Source organism: Oncorhynchus nerka, linkage group LG27, assembly GCF_034236695.1.
Source record: "Oncorhynchus nerka isolate Pitt River linkage group LG27, Oner_Uvic_2.0, whole genome shotgun sequence".
Lineage (NCBI taxonomy): Eukaryota > Metazoa > Chordata > Actinopteri > Salmoniformes > Salmonidae > Oncorhynchus > Oncorhynchus nerka.
In genome coordinates, this window is record NC_088422.1 from 30,473,193 (window position 1) to 30,500,465 (window position 27,273).

Here is a 27,273-nt window from a genome sequence, read left to right on the forward strand (position 1 = left end):
TTTATGAGTCTCCTTTTCTAAGAAGCCTTTCTCTGTTTGGCATGGCACTACTTATCAGTGTGCTACCGATGTAGAAAAGGACACGCAGTGTTATTGCTTATCACGTCAGTACATTCTATGAGCATGATGCCATGTACAATAGACAGCCATTGAGCCATTTTTAGATGGATGACATTTTTCCTCTTTTCTCGGCATATCTGTACTCCAGAACTCCCTGTTGAAGCAGAAGGACTATCGTCAGTGTCTGGAGTGCACCGAGGTGGCCCTGAACGAAGCCCTGCAGCAGCTCAACGCTGTCCCAGCCAGCTCTCACTCGGCCAAAGAGGAATGGGTCTCCACCATCACAACACTGCTGGGAGGCATCGAGGTCTGCTTCACAGAGGACCTTCAACTCCTGAGCAACGTCAACCGCTACACCAGCATGGCCCGGCTGGCCAACAACCTCATCCAGGTCAGATGGGGAAACCGGGGAAACACTGACTCTAATGTATCTGGTAGACACAGAGTGTGTTTGGAAACAGAAAATCATATTCAAATGTGTTGTGTGTCTTATCTCCAGCTGATTGACTGCATCATGGTGATCCCAGATGATCCCAAGGAACCTAATTTCTCCTCGGTCCTGCCCTGGATTCTCCTGTACCACATCATCAAACACGAGGAGGCTGCTTTCAACTGCCTGCTTCGCCAGCACATATCAGTAGGGGACGATGAAGGTACGTGGTGGTGGACTACATCATGTTCATAACTGCGAAGATTGTTTAAATCCATGTTGGAAGCCCTAAAATGACTTGTTCCCGTGACCCTCTTCAGAAGACTCTAACACCCCCATGCTGCCCTCATCCTTGATGCTGCTCAACACGGCCCACGAGTATCTGGGCCGCCGCTCCTGGTGCTGCAAGTCAGATGGCGCTCTGCTCAAGTTCTATGTGAGTTGGTCAGCAGGGCTGCGATTGTGTGGACATCCTCTGTCAGCTCAGTTAATTCCCTCTGTTTTGTTTACCTATGATATGGCTTTAATTAGTTTCTAATTGCTTTCAAATTATTTTTCATAGTTTAATCAGGATAGAACGTTACTAGTGTTGTCTTCATGTTCAGGTTTGTGTTCTGGAGAAAGAGCTAGCTGCCTCTAAAGCGGAGGCCACCCATCCCTACAAAGAGGAGTTGGAGATGGCCTTGGAGCAGTGCTTCTACTGCCTGTACGCCTACCCCAGCAAGAAGAGCAAGGCCCGCTATCTAGAGGAGCACTCTGCTCAACAGGTCAAACACCCAGCCCTCTTACAGGGATACTGTGAGATCTGGCATTCAAGCCCTTGTTTTACTTTCGCTGCAAACAGGGAAATAAAAATGGTGTCCACGAGTCCATCTGACTCTGGGTAAGTAGAACCAGAGCCAGAATGCCAGAATCCAACAGTATCCCTTTCATGTCATATTACTGACTGTCCTTTACCTTTCAATGCCATTCACATTTCTGTCAGGGTTTGTCCTATTGTTTTGAGAGAGGAGAAGCTAATGGAAATCATGTTAAATCATGTGAGATCATGTAATATGTTCAACTGGCTACTAGGTGGCTGTCAATCCGTCATGAGGTTGTTTACACACTGGTACTGGCTTGTAGTGTAACTGATATGCAGTAATTGCATGATGAATAGACTGCTCCTAAGAGACCAGGTTAATTAGTTCATGATTGCAATCCCCGACTAATTAACTACTGGTTGGTCATCCGAGCCATAAGACCCAAGGACTCTACTAGAATGGGTCAAGACATGAGTAAGCAATTTGTGTACTTTCAGGGAATTTTTATGAGATTGATTATCTGGCTGCATCTGATTAAGAATGTACCAGCCAGTGCTGTTAGTCCCTTCTCATGCTAGAGGGAATCACCAAGGTTTCAGTTAGAAGCTGTTTTTCTATCTCAGGGCCATCAGACTGTTAAACAGCCATCACTAACATTGAGTGGCTGCTGCCAACATACTGACTCATCTCTAGCCACTTTAATAATTAAAAATGGAATGTAATAAATATATCACTAGCCACTTCAAACAATGCCACTTTATATAATGTTTACATACCCTACATTACTCATCTCGTATGTATATACTGTACTCTATACCATCTACTGCATCTTGCCTATGCCGTTCGGCCATCGCTCATCCATATATTTTTATGTACATATTCTTATTCATTCCTTTACACTTGTGTGTATAAGGTAGTTGTTGTGACATTGTTAGATTACTTGTTAGATATTACTCCATGGTCGGAACTAGAAGCACAAGCTTTTTGCTACACTCGCATTAACATCTGCTAACCATGTGTATGGTGCCTGTAATCGAACCCACAAATGCTGAAGCTCCAGACACTCAACTAGTCTAAAGAAGGCCAGTTTTATTGTTTCTTTAATCAGAACAACAGTTTTCAGCTGTGCTAACATAATTGCAAAAGGTGTTTCTAATGATCAATTAGCCTTTTAAAATAGTGTATGTATGCGTTAAAATAATATAATAATTATATAGATTTTTTTTTTTAACAGTACAATACAAAAAATGTTCTTATCAAAACTAAATGTGCCTATCTTTGGCGTGCAGGTGGAACTCCTGTGGAGCAATGCCCTCTTCATGTTCCAGTACTTCAAGCCCAAGACTCTGCCTGAGTTTGACAGCTACAAGACGAGCACGGTGTCTGCTGACCTGGCCAACCTGCTGAAGAGGATCTCTGGCATTGTGCCCCGAAGTGACACTCCCATCCTCACCATGGATGAGGTGTCAGCCTACATCGAGGGCACGGCTGGGAAGGTCAGTACAGGGCATTTATGAGTCACCAATGCTAATTGCTTCAACCTGGCTTTACATGTTGCCATGGAGAGTGCTTTAGGCCTATAAAGCACATCATGACCATTCATTATAGGTCATGACACTGTACAAGTCATATTATACATTCAAATATGTCTGGTTTACAAATGGAATACTTAATATGTATAAGATTCTAGTTGAAACTCTAAGACTGATGTCAGACCTGACCTTATCAGCATAGTAGATCATGAGGAGATCATCCAGTGGTTCTTCCCACCTAGGAGCCAGTACCTTGCCTTCCTGAGGGGGGCGCTCCAGCACCCCCTGTGGTCAATGAGATCTTCTACCTCCTGGCTGACTACCACTTCAAGAACAAGGAGCAGTCCAAGGCCATCAAGTTCTATATGCATGACATCTGTGTTTGTCCAAACAGGTCAGTTCTGTTCGCTGCTATAGTTCTGTTGTTTTAGTTTAGTATTAACATTTTAAGCAACTCAACATGAATATATGTTGTTATTTTTTACCTTCAAGGTGATTTCTAAATGGTGTGATGTTGATGATTTTCCCTTGGCATGATTCATTCTATGGTTGTAGGTTTGACTCCTGGGCTGGCATGGCACTGGCGAGGGCCAGCCGCATCCAGGACAAGCTCAACTCCAACGAGCTGAAGAGCGATGGCCCCATTTGGAAGCACTCCCTGGCTGTGCTCAACTGCTTTAAGAGGGCCCTGGAGATCAACAGCTCCAACCTGGCTCTGTGGATCGAGTACGGCACCATGTCCTATGCCCTCCACTCCTTCGCCTCGCGTCAAGTCAAACAGTGGAGGAGCGAGCTGCCCCCTGAGGTCGTCAAACAGGTGCAGTGGACAGACCAGTGTATAGAATACTCATAGGCACTGTATTCTGTTGTACTTCTCTAAATGATGTCACACCCTGTCAGTTCCGGTCATCATGTGTCTGAATTAATTGTTTAGTCAATTGATCTGTCGAGGGGAGGTAAATCACTGCTGACAGTATTGGATTTAATGTGTGTTTTTCAGATGGAGGAAAGGAGAGATACAATGCTGGAGACGTCGTCCCAGTGTTTCCAAGGGGCGTCTCGATGTGAGGGGGATAGTGATGAGGAAGAGTGGCTCATCCATTACATGCTGGGGAAGATAGCGGAGAAACGAAAGCAGCCACCCCGGGAATACGTCCAGCTCTACAAACAGGTGCACAGCAGGGGACACTATCTGTGGACTCAAGTGATTCATAGGTCTGCCTTGCAGACTAGATTTGTACAGACTGGGGGAGTCTGAGGGCTCAAAGGAGTAGGTATGTCCATGGAGGCCAGTATGGTGGAAGGGGAGTGATGGGGAAACTGGGAAGTCAGAGGTCAGATGATGCAGCTCTGTCTGTATGTCTTTCACCTCTCCAGACCCAGTCCTTCAATTGTTTAGCTCCATTCTATAACTTCGAATCACTGTGTATCTCTGTTTTGTTTTTCTCTTCTTCCAGTTCGTCTTTTGTAGTGTGTTCTGCTGCTCTGTTATAACAAGTCTAACACGATGTCATCAATTTATTAAGCAATATGTGTGAAAGGCTGATATCTGACCATTGCAAGTTATTGACTATGGTAACCAGTGTTTCATTGTGTGTAACACCCATCAGATGAGATTGAGCAGTGTGTCTCTCCTCTCTTTTTCTTCCCACGCAGGCAGCACATTATCTGCATGAGGAGGCTGCCAGATACCCTCGGAAAATACACTACCACAATCCCCCTGACTTGGCTATGGAGGCCCTGGAGGTACACATGCTTCAGACCGGAGGGTTTCTAGCTCCAGTCCCCACTGGGCCATAACATACAGTTGTGCTTTTGCACATGAAGCAACCACTTAAAAAAAAGACAGTTTATTGCTGTATTCATCTAGAACAGTGATATTCAAAGTCGGGGTCGCGGGAGAACTGCAGCGGGGTCACCCCCAAAAATACAATTCAGAGTATTGTATGGGACAATATACAAACGTTTTTGAAAAATAATAATTAGATTTTTTTTTATTTTTTTTTCATTTTTATATGAGCTGAACTTGTAATGAATTGAAGGTTATTTGTTGACATATAAAAATCGAAAGTTGGCTATTTACAAGGTTGTGTCATTAGATTTGGGGTCGGGTGGGGGTCATGACATTTTTGGAAGGGGGGGGTGTCCCCAGAAATTCTGGTGAAAAAAAAACTCCTGAAAAAGTTAGAATAACACTGATCTAGAAGGAATGACATGCAAGTGTCCTTTTTGTGTAGTAATAGATATGTAGAGAGAGTATACCTCATCTTAATAAATCCCTTTGACTCTCTGGCATCTCTCTCCCCCAGCTGTACTTTCGTCTGTGTGCCACCATCCTAAAGCTGCTGGAGGCTGAGGAACCGGACCTGGAGCACGAGATCTTCTTCAACATCCTGGCTGAGGCAGCCACCGGACCCTTCGCCAGGGGGGAAGAGAAGAGCATGCCCAGGTCCCACGAAAAGTGAGGGGCCTCAACCTTAGCCTGGGATCTATGCTCTTTGTTATGAAACAAGCTCTGTGATTCGCCTACAAATCAAAAGAAAAACATGAAATTCCCCCACTCTAGTCCAACCTTTTGTTTTGTCCCCCTCTCTCTCACCTCAGGGAGAAGCCCCTCTTCATGATGGACGAGGACTCCCACTGCTCTGTGTCGTCTGTGTGCGCTGCGGCGGATGTTCATGGGGCCTCCCTCCCCTCCAACGCTGCAGGTCTGACATCACCACCTTACACGGCCACTCCGGTCGACCACGATTACGTCAAACGTAAAACCCTCAGGAGGCAGCAGCAGACGTGGCAGCAGCAGCATGAGGAGGAGCAGCAGGCTGATGGTACAGTCCCAGTCCTAGACGCTGCTTCTGGGCCTCTGGGCCCTTCCTTCACTGGGCTGGGTGAGGAATCTCACTGGGCTGGGGAGTAGTGGTGGTTAGAAGGTTCATCACTATGATGATAATGGCTTTGGTTCCAGTAAGGACCCCATATGCACTGGGTGATTGGGATATCATGGTAAAATGGGCAATATGGCATCTCAGGATATGTGGATATTGTTTTACTGCACTATAAAATCAACAGCGTTTAGTTTAGGCAAACAGGTGTGAAGGTTGAGTTTGGCAGACAGCGTCCAGGCCTGTTTGATGAAATATATAGTCAATATTTAGACTTTTGTGGTTGTCACCCTCTTCCCCCCCTTCTTTCCCATTTCCCTTGCTTCTCCTTTTGATGACATCACCAGTTTCTATTGCAACTTCAGGAGACCTTGTGTCCCTGCATAGATAATTTTCTCATCGCCTCTTATGAAGACATTTTGAGAATAGATCCTGTTTTGATTTTATAATATGCTCTTTTGATTTCATCAGGTGTTTCTGATGACTGTTCTTACTATTCAAATAATTATAGCAGGGCAATTATTTATGAAAATAATGCAAGAGGCTTGCTTACTATCACATTAGACTTGGTTGCCAATATGTTCCCTGTAAGCTGTGGTGTCTTTATAGGGGGTAATGGCCAGTAAAGTAGAAGTCTGTCCTGGACACAGCAGGCTTTTAGTGTGTTGTTAACTCTAGACCCGCTGTGACAATCCCAGAGCCACAGACAGCCAGGTTTCCATTGAGAGGTTTTACCTGATCCCAGTGAACAGTTGCTGAATTGCTTGAGGTACCTCACAGTACTCTTTAGTAGCATTTCACTGCATGTTCACTTGAAACAACTGAGCTAAATTGAAGATTGTCACCCACTGATTGGACACTTCTAGACACAAAAGCTTGTCTTTAAACAAATATGTGTCAAGGGAAGTTTGGTAGCTGTACTGACACTGGGATCTGAGAACAAAACTATGGTTCAGAATTGTGCCCGTTACTGTGAGCGCAGTTCGATTACTAAACCAAAGTCTAGTGCTTGTTTTGCAGTGCCGTATGAGTATTACTGATGGCTGGTTCACTAGTAGCAGCAGGCCTGTTAGTAGAGGGAGGGAAAGGGGAGAAGAGGCTGAATTTAGAGTACACACTCTTTTTAAAGAGTGTGGGGAATCAGTCACCTTTGTAAAGAGTAATTTCAATGATTCTACTTTACTAGACCTACACTGTCCACATACAGACAATATTGTCATACAATATAACAGCATGGTTAGAGATCCTTCAGTACAAGGGAGGTAGCTTTTCAAAATGAATTACAAACAAGATATCAGTTAATGCACTGATGCAACTTTGCTTTACATTTTAGCACTTAGCATTGCATGACAACAGTAGTGTGATGGGAGACAAGCAGTTTACTCTGAACTCCCAATTGCGTGCGAGATGATTGTGTGCTTCACCAAAGTGTGGATAAAAAAAATGCACCAAATCTCAGTGCACTAAACCTATGTTTATATTTATGCACCATTTTTAAGAGCATATTTTACAGAGGGGACGCAATCGTTAAAATATCACGTACAAAGAAGTGTGCGTGTGTCTGTTTGTACTTAGTGGGAAGTTAGGATGAGATATTTGCATAATATGTTCCTGAAAAAAGTTGAAAGGCTTTTCACTTATAGAAACATAGAGCTATATACAATAATGTACAATTTGCTTCTGTTTCCCATAATTTAAATGATATTCACTGCAACATTGTTTACTATGTTTGTTACATTGTTGCAAAGACGTCAAGGGGTAAAAATAAATATTTGCCGTGAGTGAAAAGATACAGTATCATTGAATGAATGCTGTTGTAAATATTGAACAAAAATATAAACCCAACATGCAACCATTTCAAAGATTTAAAAAAGTTACACTTCATAAAAGGAAATCAGTCAATTGAAATACATTCATTAGGCCCTAATCTATGGATTTCACATGACTGGGAATAGAGATATGCATCTGTTGGTCACAGATGACTTTTTTTATTTTTAAAGGTAGGCGCATGGATCAGAAAACCAGTCAGTGTCTGGTGTGACCACCGTTTTGCCTCATGCAGCGTGACACGTCTCCTTCACATAGTTGATCAGGCCGTTGATTGTGGCCTGTGGAATGTTGTCCCACTCCTCTTCAATGGTTGTGCGAAGTTTATGGTTATTGGCAGGAACTGGAACACGCTGTTGTGCACATTGATCCAGAGTTTTCCATAACATGCTCAGTGGGTGACATGTCTGGTGAGTATGCAGGCCATGGATGGAGAACTGGGACAGTTTCAGCTTCCAGGAATTGTGTACAGATCCTTGCGACATGGGGCCTTGCATTATCACGCATGATGTTATGGCGGCGGATGAATGGCACAACATTGGGCCTCAGGATCTCTTCACTGTATCTCTGTGCAGTCAAATTGCCATAGATGAAATGTTAATGTGTTAGTTGTCTGTAGCTTATGCCCGCCCATACTGTAACCCCACTGCCACCATGGGGCACTGTTCACAACTTTGACATAAGCAAACCGCTCTCCCACACGACGCCATACATGCTGTCTGCCATCTGACTGGTACAGTTGAAATCGGGATTAATCCGTGAAGAGCACACTTCTCCAACATGCCAGTGGCCATCGAAAGTTCCTGGTCTGGCGTGGTTACAAGTGGTCTAAGGTTATGAGGCTGGTTAGACATGTTATCAAAAGCAACGTTGGAGGTGCCTTATGGTAGAGAAATTAACATTTAATTATCTGGAAACCGCTCTGGAGGACATTCCTCCAGTCAGCATGCCAATTGCACGTTCCCTCAACTTGAGACATCTGTGGCATTGTGTTGTGTTACAAAACTGCACATTTTAGAGTGGTCTTTTATTGTCCCCAGCACAAGGTGCACCTGTGTAATGATCATGCTGTTTAATCAGCTTCTTGATATGCCACTTCTGTTAGTTGGATGGATTATCTTGGCAAGGAGAAATGCTCACAAACAGGGATGTAAACACAATTTGTCAGAAATAAGCTTTTTGTGTTTTTGCAAAACGTCTGGGATCTTTTTATTTCAACTCATAAAACATGGGAACAACACTTTACATGTTGCGTTTTATATTTTTGTTCCGTATAAATTGACCATTCATTACAAACAGCCTTGCAAAATATCTTGGCAGTATATACTGTAAAAACAGCTTTTGGTATTTTGTTTCCCCCCTATGCCCTGTTTAGCTTGAATGTCTGACTACTGCAGCCATATTGCCCATGTTGCCAGTTTTTCTGTCACCTTTTCCAGATTCCTTCCTACCTACCTACCCACCTGCCTGCTACCTCTCTGCCTGCTTGCTTCTGCCACCTGCTTTGTCATGTATATGCATGTGGATACCAAGGGATGTGTGCTGCCACTGGACAAATTCAGTCCTCTCACAAACAATCCACTAAATGGTTCATGGGCTACTATGGGTTACTATTTGGCGTGGGTTTGGTGTTGCTTATGTTTGCAACAGAGATCTTAACCTATTTGATTGTATTTAAAAGTTATACAATGATTACTACGCTTTCCATTGCAATTGTGTTCAATTGATATTTACATTTTAGTCATGCAGAGCGACATACAGTTAGTGCATTCATCTTAAGATGGCTAGGTGGGACAACCACGTCATGCATAATAAGTACTATTTGTCCTCAAAGTAGCTATCAGCAAAGTCAGCGCTAGTATGATGATATAATGCCAAATCAGTCCGACTGTGGTTGGACCCTCATTGGTACACATCTTCTGAGATAGATGGTAGAAATGGACCACCGTGTGCAGGCAGGTTTGCCAGTGGATGCCGAGCCTTTCCTGCTTGATGCCTGTCTGAAGCGCATCATGGTAACCGCAATATGTAAGCAATTGTGGGGAGTAGAGGCGGTGCTGTTCTCAATTGAAGCATATGATGTTTATTTTCCTCAAACACACATGTACTGTAATATGATGTCTAATTGTCAAATCAGGAATGAAGCAATTTTTATTTATTTAAGCATATCCCAATATCTTCAACAGCCACCCCAGAACATGACCATGATTACTGCCTGCCCAGGTCTCCAATGTGGCTGGCATCCCTGAATGGTACTGCACTTAAGACCCTCTTATATCCAGGACATTACAGAGTATCATGCACAATTTTAGGGACACAATTGCTCAGTGTAAAAGTGTCCCTAAATGAGTTCCACAAACTTCGTCACTACTCCACACTTTTTATTTTTATGGGGCAGTCCTTGCAACACCTATATCAGCTAAATTTGTATATTTAGCTAATTACAGGGAATCTTTAACAAGTCCCCTGAGCTCCTTTCACAGAACTTTGTTGCCCTCCTGCTAATTTGGTTATTATCTGCAGAGGATTTCAGCTTCTTGCTGAGGTTGCACAGTGTGCTTATTAAGAAGAATGCTGGCATCTAGTTTTTAGGTGGCTTGAGTGCTGTGTAAAAGCAGAGGCCTCCCTCGAAGCATGACTAAGGTCTGGAGATTTTTGTGTATGTACGATTACTGTAATGGCTGTCTGGCAGATGAACCTGATTATGTTTGCATAAATAGACATACTTTGCTACACACACACACCCCTTTTCAATCTTGGATACAAGTACCTATTTTATTCCTGAATGAAAACCTTAACTGCTTTGTGATTGATCCCTTGATAAGGAGTAGGTGGGTGTCCGTGGCCCATCCATGGGTATGGCTGGTCCATGCGTGTGACTGGCACCCATGCCAGACCTGTGTTTGTGTTTGACCCCTGGCAGAGCGCAGTCAGGACAGTGTGGTGGTGATGCTGTCTGACTCCAACTCCACCCAGGATGCCTTCACAGACCCCGCCAGCTCCCAGGACAGTAGCCATGCTAAGCTACAGTCTCAGTCTGGGAAGGGCAGTACGTCTTCCTCTGAGAACACCACCCCCATCAAGGAGGGCCAGCCTACAGTTGAAGACACAGGTGGGTGTTGTTCCTTTTATCCTGAAATGCAGTTAAGGAAATTAGTTCTACCCGAACACCAGCTTTAGTATTTGCTAAATGGGGTTTTTCTTTTGTGATATTGTAAGCCAATGACTTGTGTTTTAGAGGGGACAGGACATATTGAGAATGGATCATGTTAATATTTCGCTCCTCTTCAAACCCTGAATTCCTCAAGGCTCGCATGGGGGAAGAAGCATCGAGGGCGGGACTGTAATCTTGCTGGAGGACAAAGAACAAGTCCAAGAAGTAGAAGACACCATGTCAGTGACAGTACCTGAGGCTGATGCCCAAAAGCCGACCATAGATCCCTGCCCTCATGCACTGCCTGTTCCATCCACCCCACCAAAGGCCTCGTCCACTCCCCAGGTCACCCCCAAACCCCCACTCCTCAGGCCACCCCCCAGACTCCCGCCAGCGATGGGAAGAGCCGTCACCAGAGATGGCCCGAGCCCCCTCCAGAGGTTGTGGAGGTGCCCAAGGCCCTCCCTGCTGAGCGGACAGAGCAGCGCCACATGCTGGTGGAGATGTGTGTCCGTGCTCTCTTCCTCTGCCTGAGCCGCTTCCCTCAGCACTACAAGAGCCTCTATCGCCTGGCCTTCTTCTACACCAACAGCAAGACCCAACAGGTTAGTTAGCCCACCCTCCCCCATAGCATGCACGGTCACTAACATTCATTCACAGAATGTTTAAACAGGAAAATTAAACAATTTATATACCAGACCGTAAACCTATCATCAGTGGTATTAAATCTGACATTTTAAATCCCTCTGACACCATGAGTCTAGTTCCTCTTGTCAATTGTGCTAGTTTGCCTGCAGTTTATGTGACTACAGAAGGTGCTGAAAGAGGAGAGTGTGCTTTGTACACAAGGCTCTGTGGGTAGAGGTGTGCGTGGGTGGCAACAGCGCAGTGCTCTCTCAGCCAGGTTTGGCACAGCGAGGCTGCATAGTGTCGTGACGTCCTACAGTAAGCATTTTGCCAGTCAGACCATCCTATGGGGACTGCTGGTCCCAATTCAATGAAGTTGGATTAGCCAATAGCCAGGGCAGAGTTCTTGCCATTGATAACAGCTTAGTGAACTGTTACTGTTTTCTTTAATAACCTTTTGAGACTTATGTAGCTCACCTCAGAGTGTGCTGTTCATCTTGTTGTTAGAGGATTCATTCAGGCAGGTAGACTGACCTGGGCCCGTGACTTGCTTTATTTTACTGCCCCAGTGTTTTAGACTTAACAAAATCACAAAGCCTACACCTTTAAGAAGTGAATAGGTCCTGAAAGTAAGTCCATAATTGTTTATTTAATTCCCTGTGGAGTTCTGTTAAAATGTCAAGTGACTACCTACTGCTCAGTGTTAGCGACCAGTGGTGGCATTGTGGGTGTTCAGGTCTGTAGACCTCTTGGTTAATAAGCGATGAACCCATTTGTTTTTCCAGTACAAATCCTACTTCCTCTGTGTTTTAAATTACAGGCTAAGGTTATTATACATTTGTCTACTAGATTTATGGGTTAGTATTGTAACAGTAATGTGTGGTGGATAGATGGATGAGAATTTGAATAGCTCTGTCTCTATGCAGAATATTCTGATAGCTTTTATGAATTTGTATTAAATATGATAATACATAGTGCCTTTCGGGAAAGTATTCAGACCCCTTTACCTTTTCAGCATTATGTTACGTTACAGCCTTATTCTACAATGGATTAAATAAAAACAATTCCTCAGCAATCTACACACAATAACCCAAAATGACAAAACTGAAATATCTCATTTACATAAGTATTCAGACCTTTTGCTATGAGACTCGAAATTTTGCTCAGGTGCATCCTGTTTCTATTGAGCATCCTTGAGATGTTTCTAAAACTTGGAGTCAACTTGTGGTAAATTCAATTGATTGGACGTTATTTGGAAAGGCACACACCTGTCTATATAGGTTCCACAGTTGACAGTGCATGTCAGAGCAAAAACCAAGTCATGATGACGAAGGAATTGCCTGTAGAGCTCCGAGACAGGATTGTGTCTAGGCACAGATCTGGGGAAGGGTACCAAAAAAATGTCTGCAGCATTGAAGGTCCCCAAGTAAGAACACATTGCCCTCCATCATTCTTAAATGGAAGAAGTTTGGAACCACCAAGACTCTTCCTAGAGCTGTCCGCTGGTCCAAACTGAGCAATCTGGGGAGAAGGGCCTTGGTCAGGGAGGTGACCAAGAACCCGATCGTCACGCTGACAGAGCTCCTCTGTGGAGATGGGAGGACCTTCCAGAAGGACAACCATCTCTGCAGCATCTCACCAATCACGTCTTTTCGGTATAGTGGCCAGAAGGAAGCAACTCTTCAGTAAAAGGCACATGAAAGCCTGCTTGTAGTTTGCCAAAAGGCACCTAAATGACTCTCTGACCATGAGAAACAAGATTCTCTGGTCTGATGAAACCAAGATTGAACTCTAGCCTGAATGCCAAGCCTCACATTTGGAGGAAACCTGGCACCATCCCTACGGTGAAGCATATTGGTGGCAGCATCATGCTGTGGGGATGTTTTTTAGCGGCAGGGAGACTAGTCAGGATCGAGGCAAAGTACAGAGAGAACCTGCTCCAGAGCGGGGGTGAAGGTTCCCCTTCCAACAGGGCAACGACACTAAGCACACAGCGAAGACAATATCGGGACAAGTCTCAATGTCCTTGAGTGGTTCAGACAGAGCTCGGACTTGAACCCGATCTAACATTTCTGGAGAGACCTGAAAATAGCTGTGCAGCAACGCTCCCTGACAGAGCTTGAGCAGATCTGCAGACAAGATTGGGAGGAACTCCCCAAATACAGGTGAGCCAAGCTTGTAGCATCATACCCAAGAAGACTCTAAGGCTGTAATCGCTGCAATAGGTGCTTCAACAAAGTACTGAGTAAAGGGTCTGAATACTTACGGAAATGTGATATTTCAATTATTATTATTATTTTTTAAATAAATTAGGAAAAGATTTCTAAAAAAAACTGTTTTTGCTTTGTCATTATGGGGTGGTGTGTGTAGATTGCTGAAAAAAAGCTATTTTTTAATCTATTTTAGAATAAGGCTGTAATCTAACAATGTGGAGAAAGTCAAGGGGTCTGAATACTTTCCGCTGGCAATGTACTGTTCCTAATGAATAGAACACAGCTTGGACACCCTTGTCTCAAAAACAAATGGTTTTGACCGCTTGGAACTTGAAGTGAAGCTTCTCCTCCCGATCATGCTGTTCTGCTTGTAAAATGATTATCAACTTTACACACCTTATGTAAAAATGAAAAGTTACTATTGGATGAACTATATATCTACTTGAATATAAAGTTGAATCCCTCCTCTCTAGCTGGGGGTGAACTCCCCCCCCCCCCCCCCCCCCCTCTAGTAAAGCCTCTAGTTCTCCCAGAAACAGTTAGGGTAAACATGAATTGGCTGGGACAGACAGTTTGAGGCTAATCAGGAAGTCAGAGATTGACAGGAGGACCTGTAATTGCAGGTTATTTGGCGCTGGGTTTTTACAGAACATCACAGTGACATTTTAAAAAGGGAGAACCACTTTCATGTCAATAACTTGACTACAGCTACAGTCACTTTGTACTGTTAAACTGCAGTTAGTTGTGTCCATCAGAGCTGCTATGACAGGGAACAAGGTAGCAAAACAGCGAGGTTAGGTGGTGGATGATGCAGATGAAAAAGAGCGATTAAAAAAAATCAAAAAAACTTGTGGTATGATGTAGCTAACAGTTGTACCTTTTTTAGTCTTGTTTGTGGTCTGCCTCTTGAGGGACCGTTTTCATATCCCCAGTCTTCTGATTATGTTTTATGTTTTCCTAGAATCTGCGGTGGGCACGAGATGTGTTGCTAGGAAGCAGTGTCCCATGGCAACAGCTGAAGCACATGCCAGCACAAGGACTTTTCTGCGAGAGGAACAAGACAAACCTGTTCAATGTAAGTTCACCAAGCCAGCTCTGCTATCAAAGGTCCTGTTACTCACCTGGCTAACATTACTATGCACCAGTCCTGGTTCTCAGTTTGTTTTACAGTTTGGAAAATGAAGTTATTTTTTGGAATATTGCAAACTCAATAGTAAGTTACAGAATTTACACCCAATTTGACTCAATCTAATCAGAAGTCAGTGACTGGAAGGAAATGCTGAGTTAATTTGGCGTGTCTTCCAATCGTCTTCCTCCTCGACTTGTAGCAATAACATTCTGCACCAGGAGAGACCCTTAATAGCTAAAACAATGGAGGGAGGACTTAGAGATTCCAACATTGCATCAGTTGTTTAAACTTAAATGAAAAGGGTACTTCTGGGAATTACATACTTAGTGTGTCAACCTTCTCATTACATCCTGTTGTAAGTCCTCCAAGATATATTTCTCCTTGCTGCAACTCTTCTTAGTCCCAGTTATCCATGCAATATGTTTTTTGCATGTTATTGTATGGTAGCTTTAAGCCTGGATGTATGGAATCCCAGGTAGCACTGTCATGAATTGAAGCATGTGTGGCGGTCTGTGGAGGGTCTGGAGACGAGGACAATGATCAGTAATGTCACTGCTGGTGTTGAGCCAGGGAGTAGGCCTACTCGGAGGAGGTTTCCCAGGTCACATCACTGCTGATTTTCATCTGACTTTTGGTGTGACTCAACAACTGTTGTCTTGTCTGCCATGGCCTTCAGTATCACTGATCCCTGAGCCTGACAGACAGATAGACCAGTCATTGTCAGTGGTGATATGTGTTGTGCCTTCTGTGTGACAGAGGGGACAATGATTGTGCTGGTTTTCCTCAGTGACAGAATGACCAAATGGCTGGATGGGAGATGATATTAGACATGAGATGATAGGTTACCTGATGGGACTTGGTCTTCAGTGGAGTGTTTTTCAATGGGGAGGCCAGGCCACACCACCTGAGTAAGGTTTCTCTAGATCATTGGTTCACTACTGGTTTTGCCTCGGGACCAGATTGTCTCAGTCACGACCCAATATTTGCATTGCAAAATGCCATCTGGAAAGCTATTTTTAATGCTATATTGATAGTCAATGTAGAAATTTACACTGAGTGTACAAAACAGTAAGAATACTTTCCTAATATTGAGTTGCACCCCCTTTTGCCCTCCTAGCAGCCTCAATTCGTCAGGGCATGAACTCTACACAGTGTCAAGCTTTCCACAGGGATGCTGGCCAATGTTGACTCATGCTCCTCCCCTTCATCTACACTGATTGAAGTGAATTTAACAGTGGTCATAGCATTCACCTGGTCATGGAAAGAGCAGGTGTGTTTTGTACACTCAGTGTATATGACAAGGGAACTACATCCCCACCTTTTCCATTGTTAGTAATAAATGCTGCCCATATTCTTGATAAAGAATGTTAGTAAGTTCACTGGTTTGAAACACAAAATTAACCAACTGTGCTAAATAGTGATCTTATTAGCTCTATTGACAGTACTAATTGAAGAAAGTTTTCGGATTTTAAATTATTCAAAAATGCAGTCTCATTACACCCTTCTACCTGGTTTTAGCAGTTTAAGTTCAGACTGGAGTATTTTCCATTTCAATTAAAAAATAAAAAAGTTCTCAGACACCCTCGACCCATTCGAAACCTCCCGTGACCCAAATTTGGGTCGCCACGACCCCCCCCAGTTGAGAATCACTGCACTCAGTCCTATATTGCAGCCTAATGTAGGTCACACTGGCCTAGTTTTCATCTGGGTATGGCTGGTGTTACATCAACTGGGCCACCATCAAGAGTAGCCTAACCTATATTCTGCTGTTTTGACATGTTCCAGACTGTGGCATGCAGCACCCTCTGTTTGACTGGTAGTAAGCCTTCTTATAACTGTTCTCATGTAGTCTCAATCATCTTGTGTTTCACCAATCGTAAATGTTGTGCATCGAAGAATATGTATAATGTAGTAACTAAACAGGTTTATTAGAAAACACAGCTGATTAAACAAATTGCATTCTTAACTGAAGATCATGATTAGATGATTATTGGAGTCAGGTGTGTTAGATGGGGCTGGGGCAAAAGTGTGACACCAGTCAGGCCCCTGAGGACTGGAGTTGCCCAGGCCTGAAATAAATCAACCATGACAGGGAATCTCCAATGGAAACACCGCTGTAGATGGACAATAATATTATAGATTTGATATGGATATATATATATATATACTATATATTTAGTTTACAGTTGCTGTAATGCTCTTCATAACATAATGTTGATGATTCCAGTAAATAAAGGCCTAAGTCCTCTGGCCTGCTCCCTCAGGCAGGGCTGTGCAGGGCTGACTGCTCTGCAGGCTGGGCTCCAGGATGACAGTCCTGAGGGGGGGGGCATTTTAAATCCATGAGGGGGGGGCAAAACTAGGATTTCTTTAGAGCCCTATCTTTTAGGCTTCATAGCTTAAAATTAAATCATTACAACTATAGGCTACATTTCGGTTGAATTTGTGACACTACGCAATGAGCGGAACCCAGCTACCACTTCTCCAGGTGCACAATATTTTCTGTGTGGGAGAGTTTAAGAAATATAAACTAAATCAAACTAATTGCATATTTTATAGTCAGAATTTTCTTACATGGCAGTAGCTAATTTGAATCTGCCACGAATAGAGCAAATGCCCATTCCGAGAGCAACACCGGCGCGCTATAGGAAGAGGGCAACACCGGCGCGCTATAGGAAGAGGGCAACACCGGCGCGCTATAGGAAGAGGGCAACACCGGCGCGCTATAGGAAGAGGGCAACACCGGCGCGCTATAGGAAGAGGGCAACACCGGCGCGCTATAGGAAGAGGGCAAACACCGGCGCGCTATAGGAAGAGGGCAACACCGGCGCGCTATAGGAAGAGGGCAAACACCGGCGCGCTATAGGAAGAGGGCAAAACCGGCGCGCTATAGGAAGAGGGCAACACCGGCGCGCTATAGGAAGCGGGCAACACCGGCGCGCTATAGGAAGCGGGCAACACCGGCGCGCTATAGGAAGCGGGCAACACCGGCGCGCTATAGGAAGCGGGCAACACCGGCGCGCTATAGGAAGCGGGCAACACCGGCGCGCTATAGGAAGCGGGCAACACCGGCGCGCTATAGGAAGAGGGCTTCACACGCACGCTATAGGAAGAGAGCAGGGAGGGGATGAAAAAGTAGGCTGTGTCATTTTCATAGTATTGACATCACTTTTACACCAGCCTATCTCATAATGACTGTAATACAAATGAATGATAACAGAGTGAAAGTTTTCCTAATTGTTTTAGTAAGTTACACACGGTATTGGTCCAACATACAAATTGTTTAAACATGTAGGCCTATCTAAAAAAATAACAGCCATAAACACAACTGTCATTTTGCACACAAGAAAGCATGTGATGTTGAAGAGAATCCCCAGGAAGACTGATAGCCCAAGGTGGGTTCATTAAGAAAGCACACACCGTAACCGTTGATTCAGGGCCATGGACAGAAGGCTACCTTCAGTCAGGATAAAGTTAGATGCACTGACAATTTCAGCATTACCTCAGAGTACAACTAATAGGCTACATTGGTCATTGTCCTGATACCCATCAAATAACGCAAAGATGTGTGTGTGTATATATGTGTGTATATATATATATATATATATATATAGCAATTAAACACACAAAAGTTGTCTAAAAGATGCATTGAAGTAAAAAGCAAAGGCTTAAACTATCCATTACATAAAAACAGCCAAACAACCAGAAGGCTTACATGAGGGAAAACCAATGAATGAATTAAGCTTATCATTTAGACTAGTTACAGTCTCCTCCATGCTGTTGTGAACCTCATGAGAATTTTCTGACTCCATTCTCCTTCCTGACAAAAATGTACTTGTCAGGTCCCTCTCAAACGCCAGCTGGACAAGCTGTGCTTTTTGTTGATGTAACATACTGCGTCTGTGTTCACTGAATACGTTCTTCAGAGTGGAGAAGGAATTTTCGCACATTGCTGTATACGTCCCAATTGTTAAGCCAAATTCATGTTTCAGTGCCAACAGCACAGTCGGCATTGTTGAAAAAGGCCCACCGTATCTTTTAAGAACACTGATTGTTGTTGCTGGCTGTGGTTGCGATTTCACTTTGCAGTAATCAATAAACTCTGCTTCGACAGGTTCACTTTTGGTTGGATTCAACAGGTTGTCAGGTGCTAGTGGCTGGGGTAATGGAGGTGCAGGTGCTTGTTGTGATATCACCTTCATGATATTTGTGCTAGGCCCCGGATCTTCTCCGTGTTGTTGGTCAGCAGACAGCGTGGGGGATGGGTGGGTATTACATTTGCTGCTAGGCTCCTCAACCTTAATGGTCGGGCCAGCCGTTTGCTCGGTGAGCTCGGCATCACACTCGACATGGTGGTCCTCCGTTTTTTTTGCTCTTGGTAATGCAAAGCCTTTTTCGGATATCCATGCAAATTAGCCAGCTGTCATTATTAATCTCGCCACGAACAAAACTTAGCGAATCTAGTAGCTACTAGCTAGATGATTAGCTGTCTGGAAAAGTTAACTACTTTTATTCCCTTTGTGAGAGAACTGTCCATTTGACCCGGTCCTGGTTGGGATCCAATGAGCTTCCTAAACAAGGTAATGAAGGCGGTACCTTATGACATTGCATGGCTAGGTAACCAATCAGAATGCATTTTGGGATTTTTAACTAGTAAATATAGCATCTCCCCCCTCTGATCATGAGTGCACACCCGGCATAGCCTCTGTACCGCTGTGCACAACTGGCAGGCCCGACAACACTCCATTGGCAAGACCAGGCATTGTAAATCATATACCATTTGTTATGTTATGGGGAAACAACTTGGAGGGTACAAACTCTATCGGGGGGTCAAAAGCTCTGCCACCCCATATAACGGGCTCTGCTGGCCTGCTCCATTCCGTAATCCTGCAGAGTCACGATGTGCTTGCTCAGGCATGGTGTTGCCCACACACACGCACTGTATGTGCTTACATATTTATCCGCCTACGCACCCACACATGCACTCTACTGCAAGCTACAGACAAAATGGATGCCATCTTTCTGGATCTTGCAAAGACAGTACAGTATGAAGATGGGCAGAAACTGCTTCTCCCAATAGAAATCCCAGATCACACTTGTAGGCGATATCATGGCTAGCTCATAGAAACACGTCACCGGGTCTAACGGTCGAGTCGTGCAGAACTGTGCATGTGCAGGCCATCGAATCAAAGCCACTCCTTCGAGTTATTTCAGGAGGTTGGAGTAATAACATGTTTAACTACTACAGACATTGGCTCGAATCTAGGTTGTGCCTTTAGGTTTCGAGAAAATGAACAACTAAGGAAAACATTTTCACTTCTCATTGACTTCTCTAACCCCAAACCCCAGCCTGGTCTGCTTCATAAGTGTTGCAGGAAGTCTCATGATCTTGTCCCACCTATAGGTTTAGAGACTCTGTGGATCCTGTTTCAGAGGAATTACATTACTTTCTAGTCTTTTAACATTGAAATATATCTTGGGGCTTTTTCCCTCACTTTAAACCTTTGTCTTCATCGCACCGAGATGCTAACTAAGTGTGTTTGTGGCTATACAAAAACGTGTTCTTGAGTCCCGTACTTATATAAACTGTGGTGTAACTGTGTCAGTTTTGCTTTTGTACAGTACTGGAATGTTGGGTGTGTTTTTCTTGTCTACCTAGCATCGTGTGGCACATTGAGTTATGTAGGTGGAGCTGCTGAGACCAGGAGAACTAGTTGGTATGAGCAAGTAGGGGAGGAGGAGTGTGAAGGCAGTGGAACATGTTGTAATATATTGACTATTTTAACGTGTTCCTTTCTCTGAGGTCCTGTCTGGCTTTGTAGCACTAACACCTCTTCGGTGCTGTCCTGTCTGTCTACCCTCCCTGCTGGAGAGCTCATCATGTCAGCAGGTTGTGGTCTTGTTTTACAAGAACATAAGCTCTGCACGTGGACAAATCGGAACATTTTAGCACCACACAAATAAGGGACCGTTCCCGGCTACACACACACTCGATGCATGTGTGGCTGGTAGCCTTATGTCTGCCTTGCCACTCACGGAATCTTGATTTTGAAATGTTTTTTAAAATGATCCACGCGTTGAAAGAACGTATTCATTCCACCCACCAGCAGATTTTTTTTGAAGCTCACCCACGACTCTACTAATGATCAGCCCAATAGGGTAAATGCAGATAGGCAACCCCATGCTTCAGTCTATTTATTTATAGCCACTATGCTGTATCAGTTGGGCTACAGGTAGTAATGCTTATTGCTAATAGCATACCTAATACCTAATAGTATGGACCTTGCATAAGCTATATGCTCGGTCCAATATGTTAAAATCATTTTACCAATATGTTATTTGGCCAATTTCTGGAGGTAGAAATTATATTTTAGATGTCAGCATAATTCTGTTTTTGTAAATTTTGGAGTAGAATATATTTTTAATGTCCACCAACCCCCCTTCCCCCACTGCAAATGTTTTTCTCCAGAGGAAACACTGTACAGGCTAGGCCGACACACTCATTCCTGTCTTTCCTTACTTCTTCAACTACTTCTCTATCCTCCCTCCCATAGCTCCATCTTACTCCGTTCAAATCAGCTGCTTGTTCTAAGTCAGCTTTTTCAGCTTGCCAACTCTTCCTCTCTCTCGGTGTCTTCCTGTTGCTCACTTTCTTTTGTGTGATCATGCTCTCCCCCTCCTTGTTGCTGCTCTCGCTAGCTCTCTTTCTCCTCATTGCTCTCTCTCCCTTCTGTTTGTGTGTGTGTGTGTGTGTGTGTGTGTGTGTGTGTGTGTGTGTGTGTGTGTGTGTGTGTGTGTGTGTGTGTGCAGTTATGGGCGGGAATAAGTCGACCCGTCGCTGATTGGCTGGCTACAGTCTAAAGGGGTGGGCACTATGATGTCTATAGAGTGAGAGCGAGAAGGGTGGAGGGAAAACAACCTAGCAGGCTGGGGTCAGGGGAGTTTGAGAGTGTGTGGGTGTTTTTGTTTTGAGATGGCAGGGTTTGAAAGAGAGAAAGGAGCGAGTCAGCCCGTCTGTCAGTGGCACGCTGAGTCTCTGGGCCCTGATGCCAGCACCGTTTCTGCTCCCCTCGTCCAGGCTGCTGCCCTCTTCCTCTCCACCTCTTCTTTCTCCAGCTCTGCCTTGCGCAGCTCTTCTCTCCTGCTGTCTACTGCAGCCTTCACAGCCCCAGCGCATGCATGCAGCCCACCCCTCTCTATCTCAGTGTGAGTTTCTCTATGGCTGCCAGGGCCGCTGGTGCTGCTACAGCCAGCAGGAAAACATCCAAAAGAATACACGCACAGACACAAGTGGAGTAGCTTTCGTTGGTGATGGTGAGTCTCTCCTTTGCCGCCTTTCATTTTTTTTCTCACTCTGTCTGTTTTATTAGGGAAAGAGTACATGATTGTATTATTTTGTTTATGTGAGTGGAGTTCTTCCACAGTTTGTGGAGTTAGTGTAGTACTTTCATGGGGCATGGTGGGGTTGATTCACCCCCCCCCCCTCCTTCTGTGGAGAGGGAGGCAAGAGTTGTGTTGAGCCCTCTGCTAGCAACGGAGATGAATGTTTACTCTACACCTGGCTTTTTTCAAGAATACAGAGCGATGGAGTGATCATGTAAACTGGTTGTATGAAAGTGCGTAGTAAAAGTCATTTCCTGTTGCTATTTCACCCCCCCCCCAACTGTTGGGTTTGCTGTTCTGCAGGGTGTAATGGTTTGATAGGAGGTAACGGTGTGAGATGTTTGTTTGAGCCTGAGGTGATGTGTTCTGACATCATAAAGTAGGCATGTAGTGGTGTGGCATATAGTGGTGATTTAATGGGTTATGGCTGGGCTAAGGGGAGTGAAAGGAGCTGGAGTTGTGCTAGGAGCAGGTGTTGTGCTAGGTAGGAAGGGGAGATACTCAACACGCAGAAACTAAAAGGCACATTGTTGTAAAAATGACTGAACAATAGGGGAAGTTGGCTGTTTTGTTAATTGAGTGTTATTAATTAGACTATTAGTTTTCCTATTTTAGATCATTACATTTGCAGAAATAATTGATTGAGCGACGTGTAACCCACGGTAATATAACCCACATGAGTGATAACTAGCGTCCCCAGGAAACATAATCAATCCTGGCAACTCTGAAAAGCATGGTCCCTCTATGGAGATGAATATAGTATCTTGCATCACAGTGGTGTTGTTATTTGATAGGATACCTGCTACATACTGTGGGATTGTGGATATAGAGTCCCAGGCAGGAAGGGGTGGAGGGGTTCCCTCTGATAGGAGGGGTTTGGTGGGCGTGGCCAGGCTGTGTGCTTCCAGGCCTCCTAACACTATAGGGAGAGAATCTCCTTTTCCTCTCTTTGTCTTTCTTAAGGTTGGCTAGCAGGGACAAAGCATGAGCAGAAGGCACATTCTTTCAAATCTGCCTGAATTATTGATGCAGTCATTATTATGTTGCTATGTTTAATGCCCGATCAGATAATGCATTTTGAATTCCCCCGTGATAGAGCGTGTGCTGTGCGTGGGCCAGGGGTGTAAACACATATCCATCTCTCACACAAACCGTGAGCGCAATAACATTTACCCATGAACAGCTTGTAAACAATTGCAGCAGAGAGCAACAAATATGGAGCAAATCTTGACCTCCATTAGAATAAAACAAATGAAGCATTTTGATAATCAGCGGTGCTGTAAATGTCATGTCATTTTTGAAACTGGTTGTAATATATTTTATTTCACTTGTACCCAGGAAGATCAATCAACATCAAAGTAGCACAAACAAGTTTGGCTGGTTACCATTTTAGAAAAACATAAAGAAAATGTTAAGACATCTAGAGGAAAAATTCTAGTTCTCACAGGCTGGTCATTCAATATGGTTAACATGCATCCAGAGTAGAAGAGGGCTGTTCTGACAGATCATTATTATAGAATGTGTATTAACATTGATGGTCTTCATTGCCTCTTCTTGACAAAATGAGGCCGACTGACTCTGGAATGCAATTTGATTTGATAGGTATGTTCTGTTTATCATTTATTTCCTGCTTGGCTTCTCTCCAAAGACTGAAAATGTCAACAGACAATGTGGACCTGTTTGTTAGGCTGAGGAAAAGACTCCCAGGTGTAGGGGCTCGTTGCGTCTGTGGAGGCTGATAAAGGCATTTCATTTGTTTTGTTCCATCGTGAAATGCTCAGTTTCTCCTCCGACTCGCACACACTTCTAAGGCTGCTCGTTGCCTCGTTGCCAAGTTTTAAAATCTTTTTTATTGCACATAGACCACCGAATTATGCCTAAAATTGTATTCTATTCTACTGAGCCATTTACTTTATGTTCCTATTGTTGCATTGTCGAGAAGGAACCTGCAAGTATGCAAGTAAGCGTTTCGTTGGACGGTGTATATAGCATGTATATCCTGTACATACAACAAATCAAACTTGAAACCATCTGCGCTCATCTCACATGATCTGCTCTGCTGTGGAGCATAGAGCCTTGCCTGTCCATACACACCTGCTGGGATGATGTGTGCACTGGGTTGTTTGGTCGTCATGTACTGTAACAACATAACATATGCTGTCACATTATATGCTGTCACATTATATGTCACATTATATGCTGTCACATTATAACATATCTGTATTTAGATTTGATTGATCGCTGCCTGTGATACTCGTAGGGATCTGAAGACTTAGCAGTCCTTCAGAGATATTGACATTAAAGAGATTATCCAGTACTTTTGTATACCTTTTAGCCAGTAGTCCTGAAAGTAGCCAACACAAGTCAAAAGTGGTCCCTGGAAATTGTGTACTGCGCCACATATGTGCACCACGTCATTGCACTCTCTCGCTCTGCTGTGCGCATGATGTGCTTCTTGTTAGCCATTACTCAAATGGTGAGGGGTAAAGCTCATTGGTTGAACTCAAATTAACAGGGGGCTGACCCACGTAGGGAAAGTGATGCAGTACATCTCCCAGAAAAACTGTGGCTTTCATACTAGGGATTTTATGACTAATTTCAGACTAAGACAGTAATTCAGCTCCTAAGTTATGCATGTATGAATTATACATTGACACATCCAGCCCAAAGCGGGAGGTTTAAAAAATACTTAGTAGTTGCCAAATTTCCGGAGCATGTCTTTAACAAGTCAACGTGTGTTTGATGTGCTGCTTTCTGTGGTTCCCTGAACCCACCTAAACCCAGACAGAACACAGTGCTAATGAGGCTGCCTCCCTGCCTGCCTGCCTGGAGGGATCTGATCTGCCTGGAGTCACTATAAAGCCCCTTCACAACCTCGACTCTGTAGGCACTGTATTTCTCCCTACAGCAACTCTTTCCATTCTCTCACTAGGGCTCCTATCGTCCAATGCCACAGTTTTAGCTCAAATGTGTTCCTCTTGTCTTCTCTTCACCTCCTTTTCCTTTCTTTCTTTCTCTTCTTTCTTTCTCTTATTTCTTTCTCTTCTTTCTTTCCTTCCTTCCTGCTTGTTTGTCCATTTCACCCCATTAATTGTTTCCTGATGTCAGCCATTGAGGAGCCTGCTACACAGACACTCCAACATACCCCATTTAGCCTGTCTTCCAGCCCCTGTGTCCAATGAATACACGAAAGGACCTGTTGAATCTCTGTAATATTATCTCAACCCAGAGTTTATTCAGGTTTTTGCATGCCATTACCTATAGACCTAAGGAATGTTTAAACATTGTTCTCTGCCAGCTGGGCAGAATACAGGGTATGCTGTTAAAGTAACTTTTTATTTAACAAAGGACCCATGCACATTATCAGTGTTGTCGGTGTTGCGTGAGTAAAAGGAGAACGTATTTAGCTGTTGCCGTTACTTTTTTCTCATCAGCACTGATCGGTTTATCTTTAAACGCGCATATCAAATCTGGAATAATATATGCTCATACATGAAGAGCTTGTACCCTCTCCTATATGGCTGATAATTGCCAGGGACCTCAGGATACTTAGGTGCTCAGCTGTATTGCGATTCTCACTATTATATGTGTTGCGATTTGATGTTCCAAACATATTGTTCACTCTACAGTGCATTCGAAAAGTATTCCGACCCCTTCACTTTTTCTACATTTTGGAACGTTACACCCTTTTTGTAAAATGTATTTAATCTGTTTTTTTCCTTATCATTAATCATTAAAACTGATATCACATTTACATAAGTAATCAGACCCATTAATTTGTTTGGCAGCCTCAAGTCTTTTTGGGTATGACGCCACAAGCTTGGCTCACCTGTATTTGGGGAGTTTCTCCCATTCTTCTCTGCAGATCCTCTCAAGTTCTGTCAGGTTGGATGGGGAGCGTCGCTGCACAGCTCTAATTAGGTCTCTCCAGAGATGTTCGATCGGGTTCAAGTCCAGACTCTGGCTGGGCCACTCAAAGACATTCAGAGATCTTGTTTCTCATGGTCTGAGAGTCCTTTAGGTGTCTTTTGGCAAACTCCAAGCGGGCTGTCATGTGCCTTTTACTGCCGGCGATCTCTTTCGCGGTTCCAAACTTCTTCCATTTATGAATGATGGAGGCCACTGTGTTCTTGAGGACCTTCAATGCTGCAGAAATGGTTTTGTACCCATCCCCAGATCTGCGCCTCGACACAATCCTGTCTCGGAGCTCTACGAAAAATTCCTTCGACCTCATGGCTTGGTTTTTTTCTCTTACATGCACTGTCGATTTTGGGACCTTATATAGACAGGTGTGTGCCTTTCCAAATAATATCCAATCAATTGAATTTAGCACAAGTGGACTCCAATCAAGTTGTAGAAACTAGAGTTCGACCGATTAATCGGAATGGCCGATTAATTAGGGCCGATTTCGAGTTTTCATAACCTTTATTTAATCTTTATTTACCTAGGCAAGTCAGTTAAGAACACATTCTTATTTTCAATGACGGCTTAGGAATGGTGGGTTAACTGCCTCGTTCAGGGGCAGAACGACAGATTTTCACCTTGTCAGCTCGGGGGATCCAATCTTGCAAACTTATCTAGTCCAACACAATAACGACCTGCCTCTTTCTCGTTGCACTCCACAAGGAGTGTTATGCGAATGCAGTAAGCCAAGGTAAGTTGCTAGCTAGCATTAAACTTATCTTATAAAAAACAATCAATCATAATCACTAGTTAACTACACATGGTTGATGATATTACTAGATATTATCTAGCTTTTCCTGTGTTGCATATAATCTGACTGAGCATACAAGTATCTGACTGGGGGGTGGTAGGCAGAAGCAGGCGCCTAAACATTCATTCAAACGGCACTTTCGTGCGTTTTGCCAGCAGCTCTTCATTGTGCGTCAAGCATTGCGCTGTTTATGACTTCAAGCCTATCAACTCCCAAGATGAGGCTGGTGTAACCGAAGTGAAATGGTTGGCTAGTTAGCGTGCGCAAATTGTCGTTGTGTTGCTGGTTCGAGCCCAGGGAGGAGCGAGGAGAGGGACGGAAGCTATACTGTTACACTGGCAATACTAAAGTGCCTATAAGAACATCCAATAGTCAAAGGTTAATGAAATACAAATGGTATAGAGGGAAATAGTCCTATAATTACTGTAATACCTACAACCTAAAACTTATTACCTGGGAATATTGAAGACTCATGTTAAAAGGAATCACCAGCTTTCATATGTTCTCATGTTCTGAGCA

The 27,273-nt window shown here is 43.9% G+C and overlaps 1 protein-coding gene across 1 annotated transcript in view; it reads left to right on the forward strand.

The window, feature by feature from the left end:
- LOC115111566 (calcineurin-binding protein cabin-1) overlaps positions 1-27,273 on the forward strand; it is a 59,877-nt gene that overhangs the window by 5,541 nt on the left and 27,063 nt on the right. The window contains 16 exon segments of the mRNA XM_029637726.2: positions 209-451; positions 560-713; positions 811-926; positions 1,096-1,257; positions 2,583-2,789; positions 3,068-3,219; positions 3,381-3,642; positions 3,826-3,996; positions 4,482-4,571; positions 5,135-5,286; positions 5,430-5,653; positions 9,721-9,786; positions 10,458-10,646; positions 10,843-11,015; positions 11,018-11,293; positions 14,490-14,603. Coding sequence (XP_029493586.2) covers positions 209-451; positions 560-713; positions 811-926; positions 1,096-1,257; positions 2,583-2,789; positions 3,068-3,219; positions 3,381-3,642; positions 3,826-3,996; positions 4,482-4,571; positions 5,135-5,286; positions 5,430-5,653; positions 9,721-9,786; positions 10,458-10,646; positions 10,843-11,015; positions 11,018-11,293; positions 14,490-14,603 — 2,751 coding nt within the window.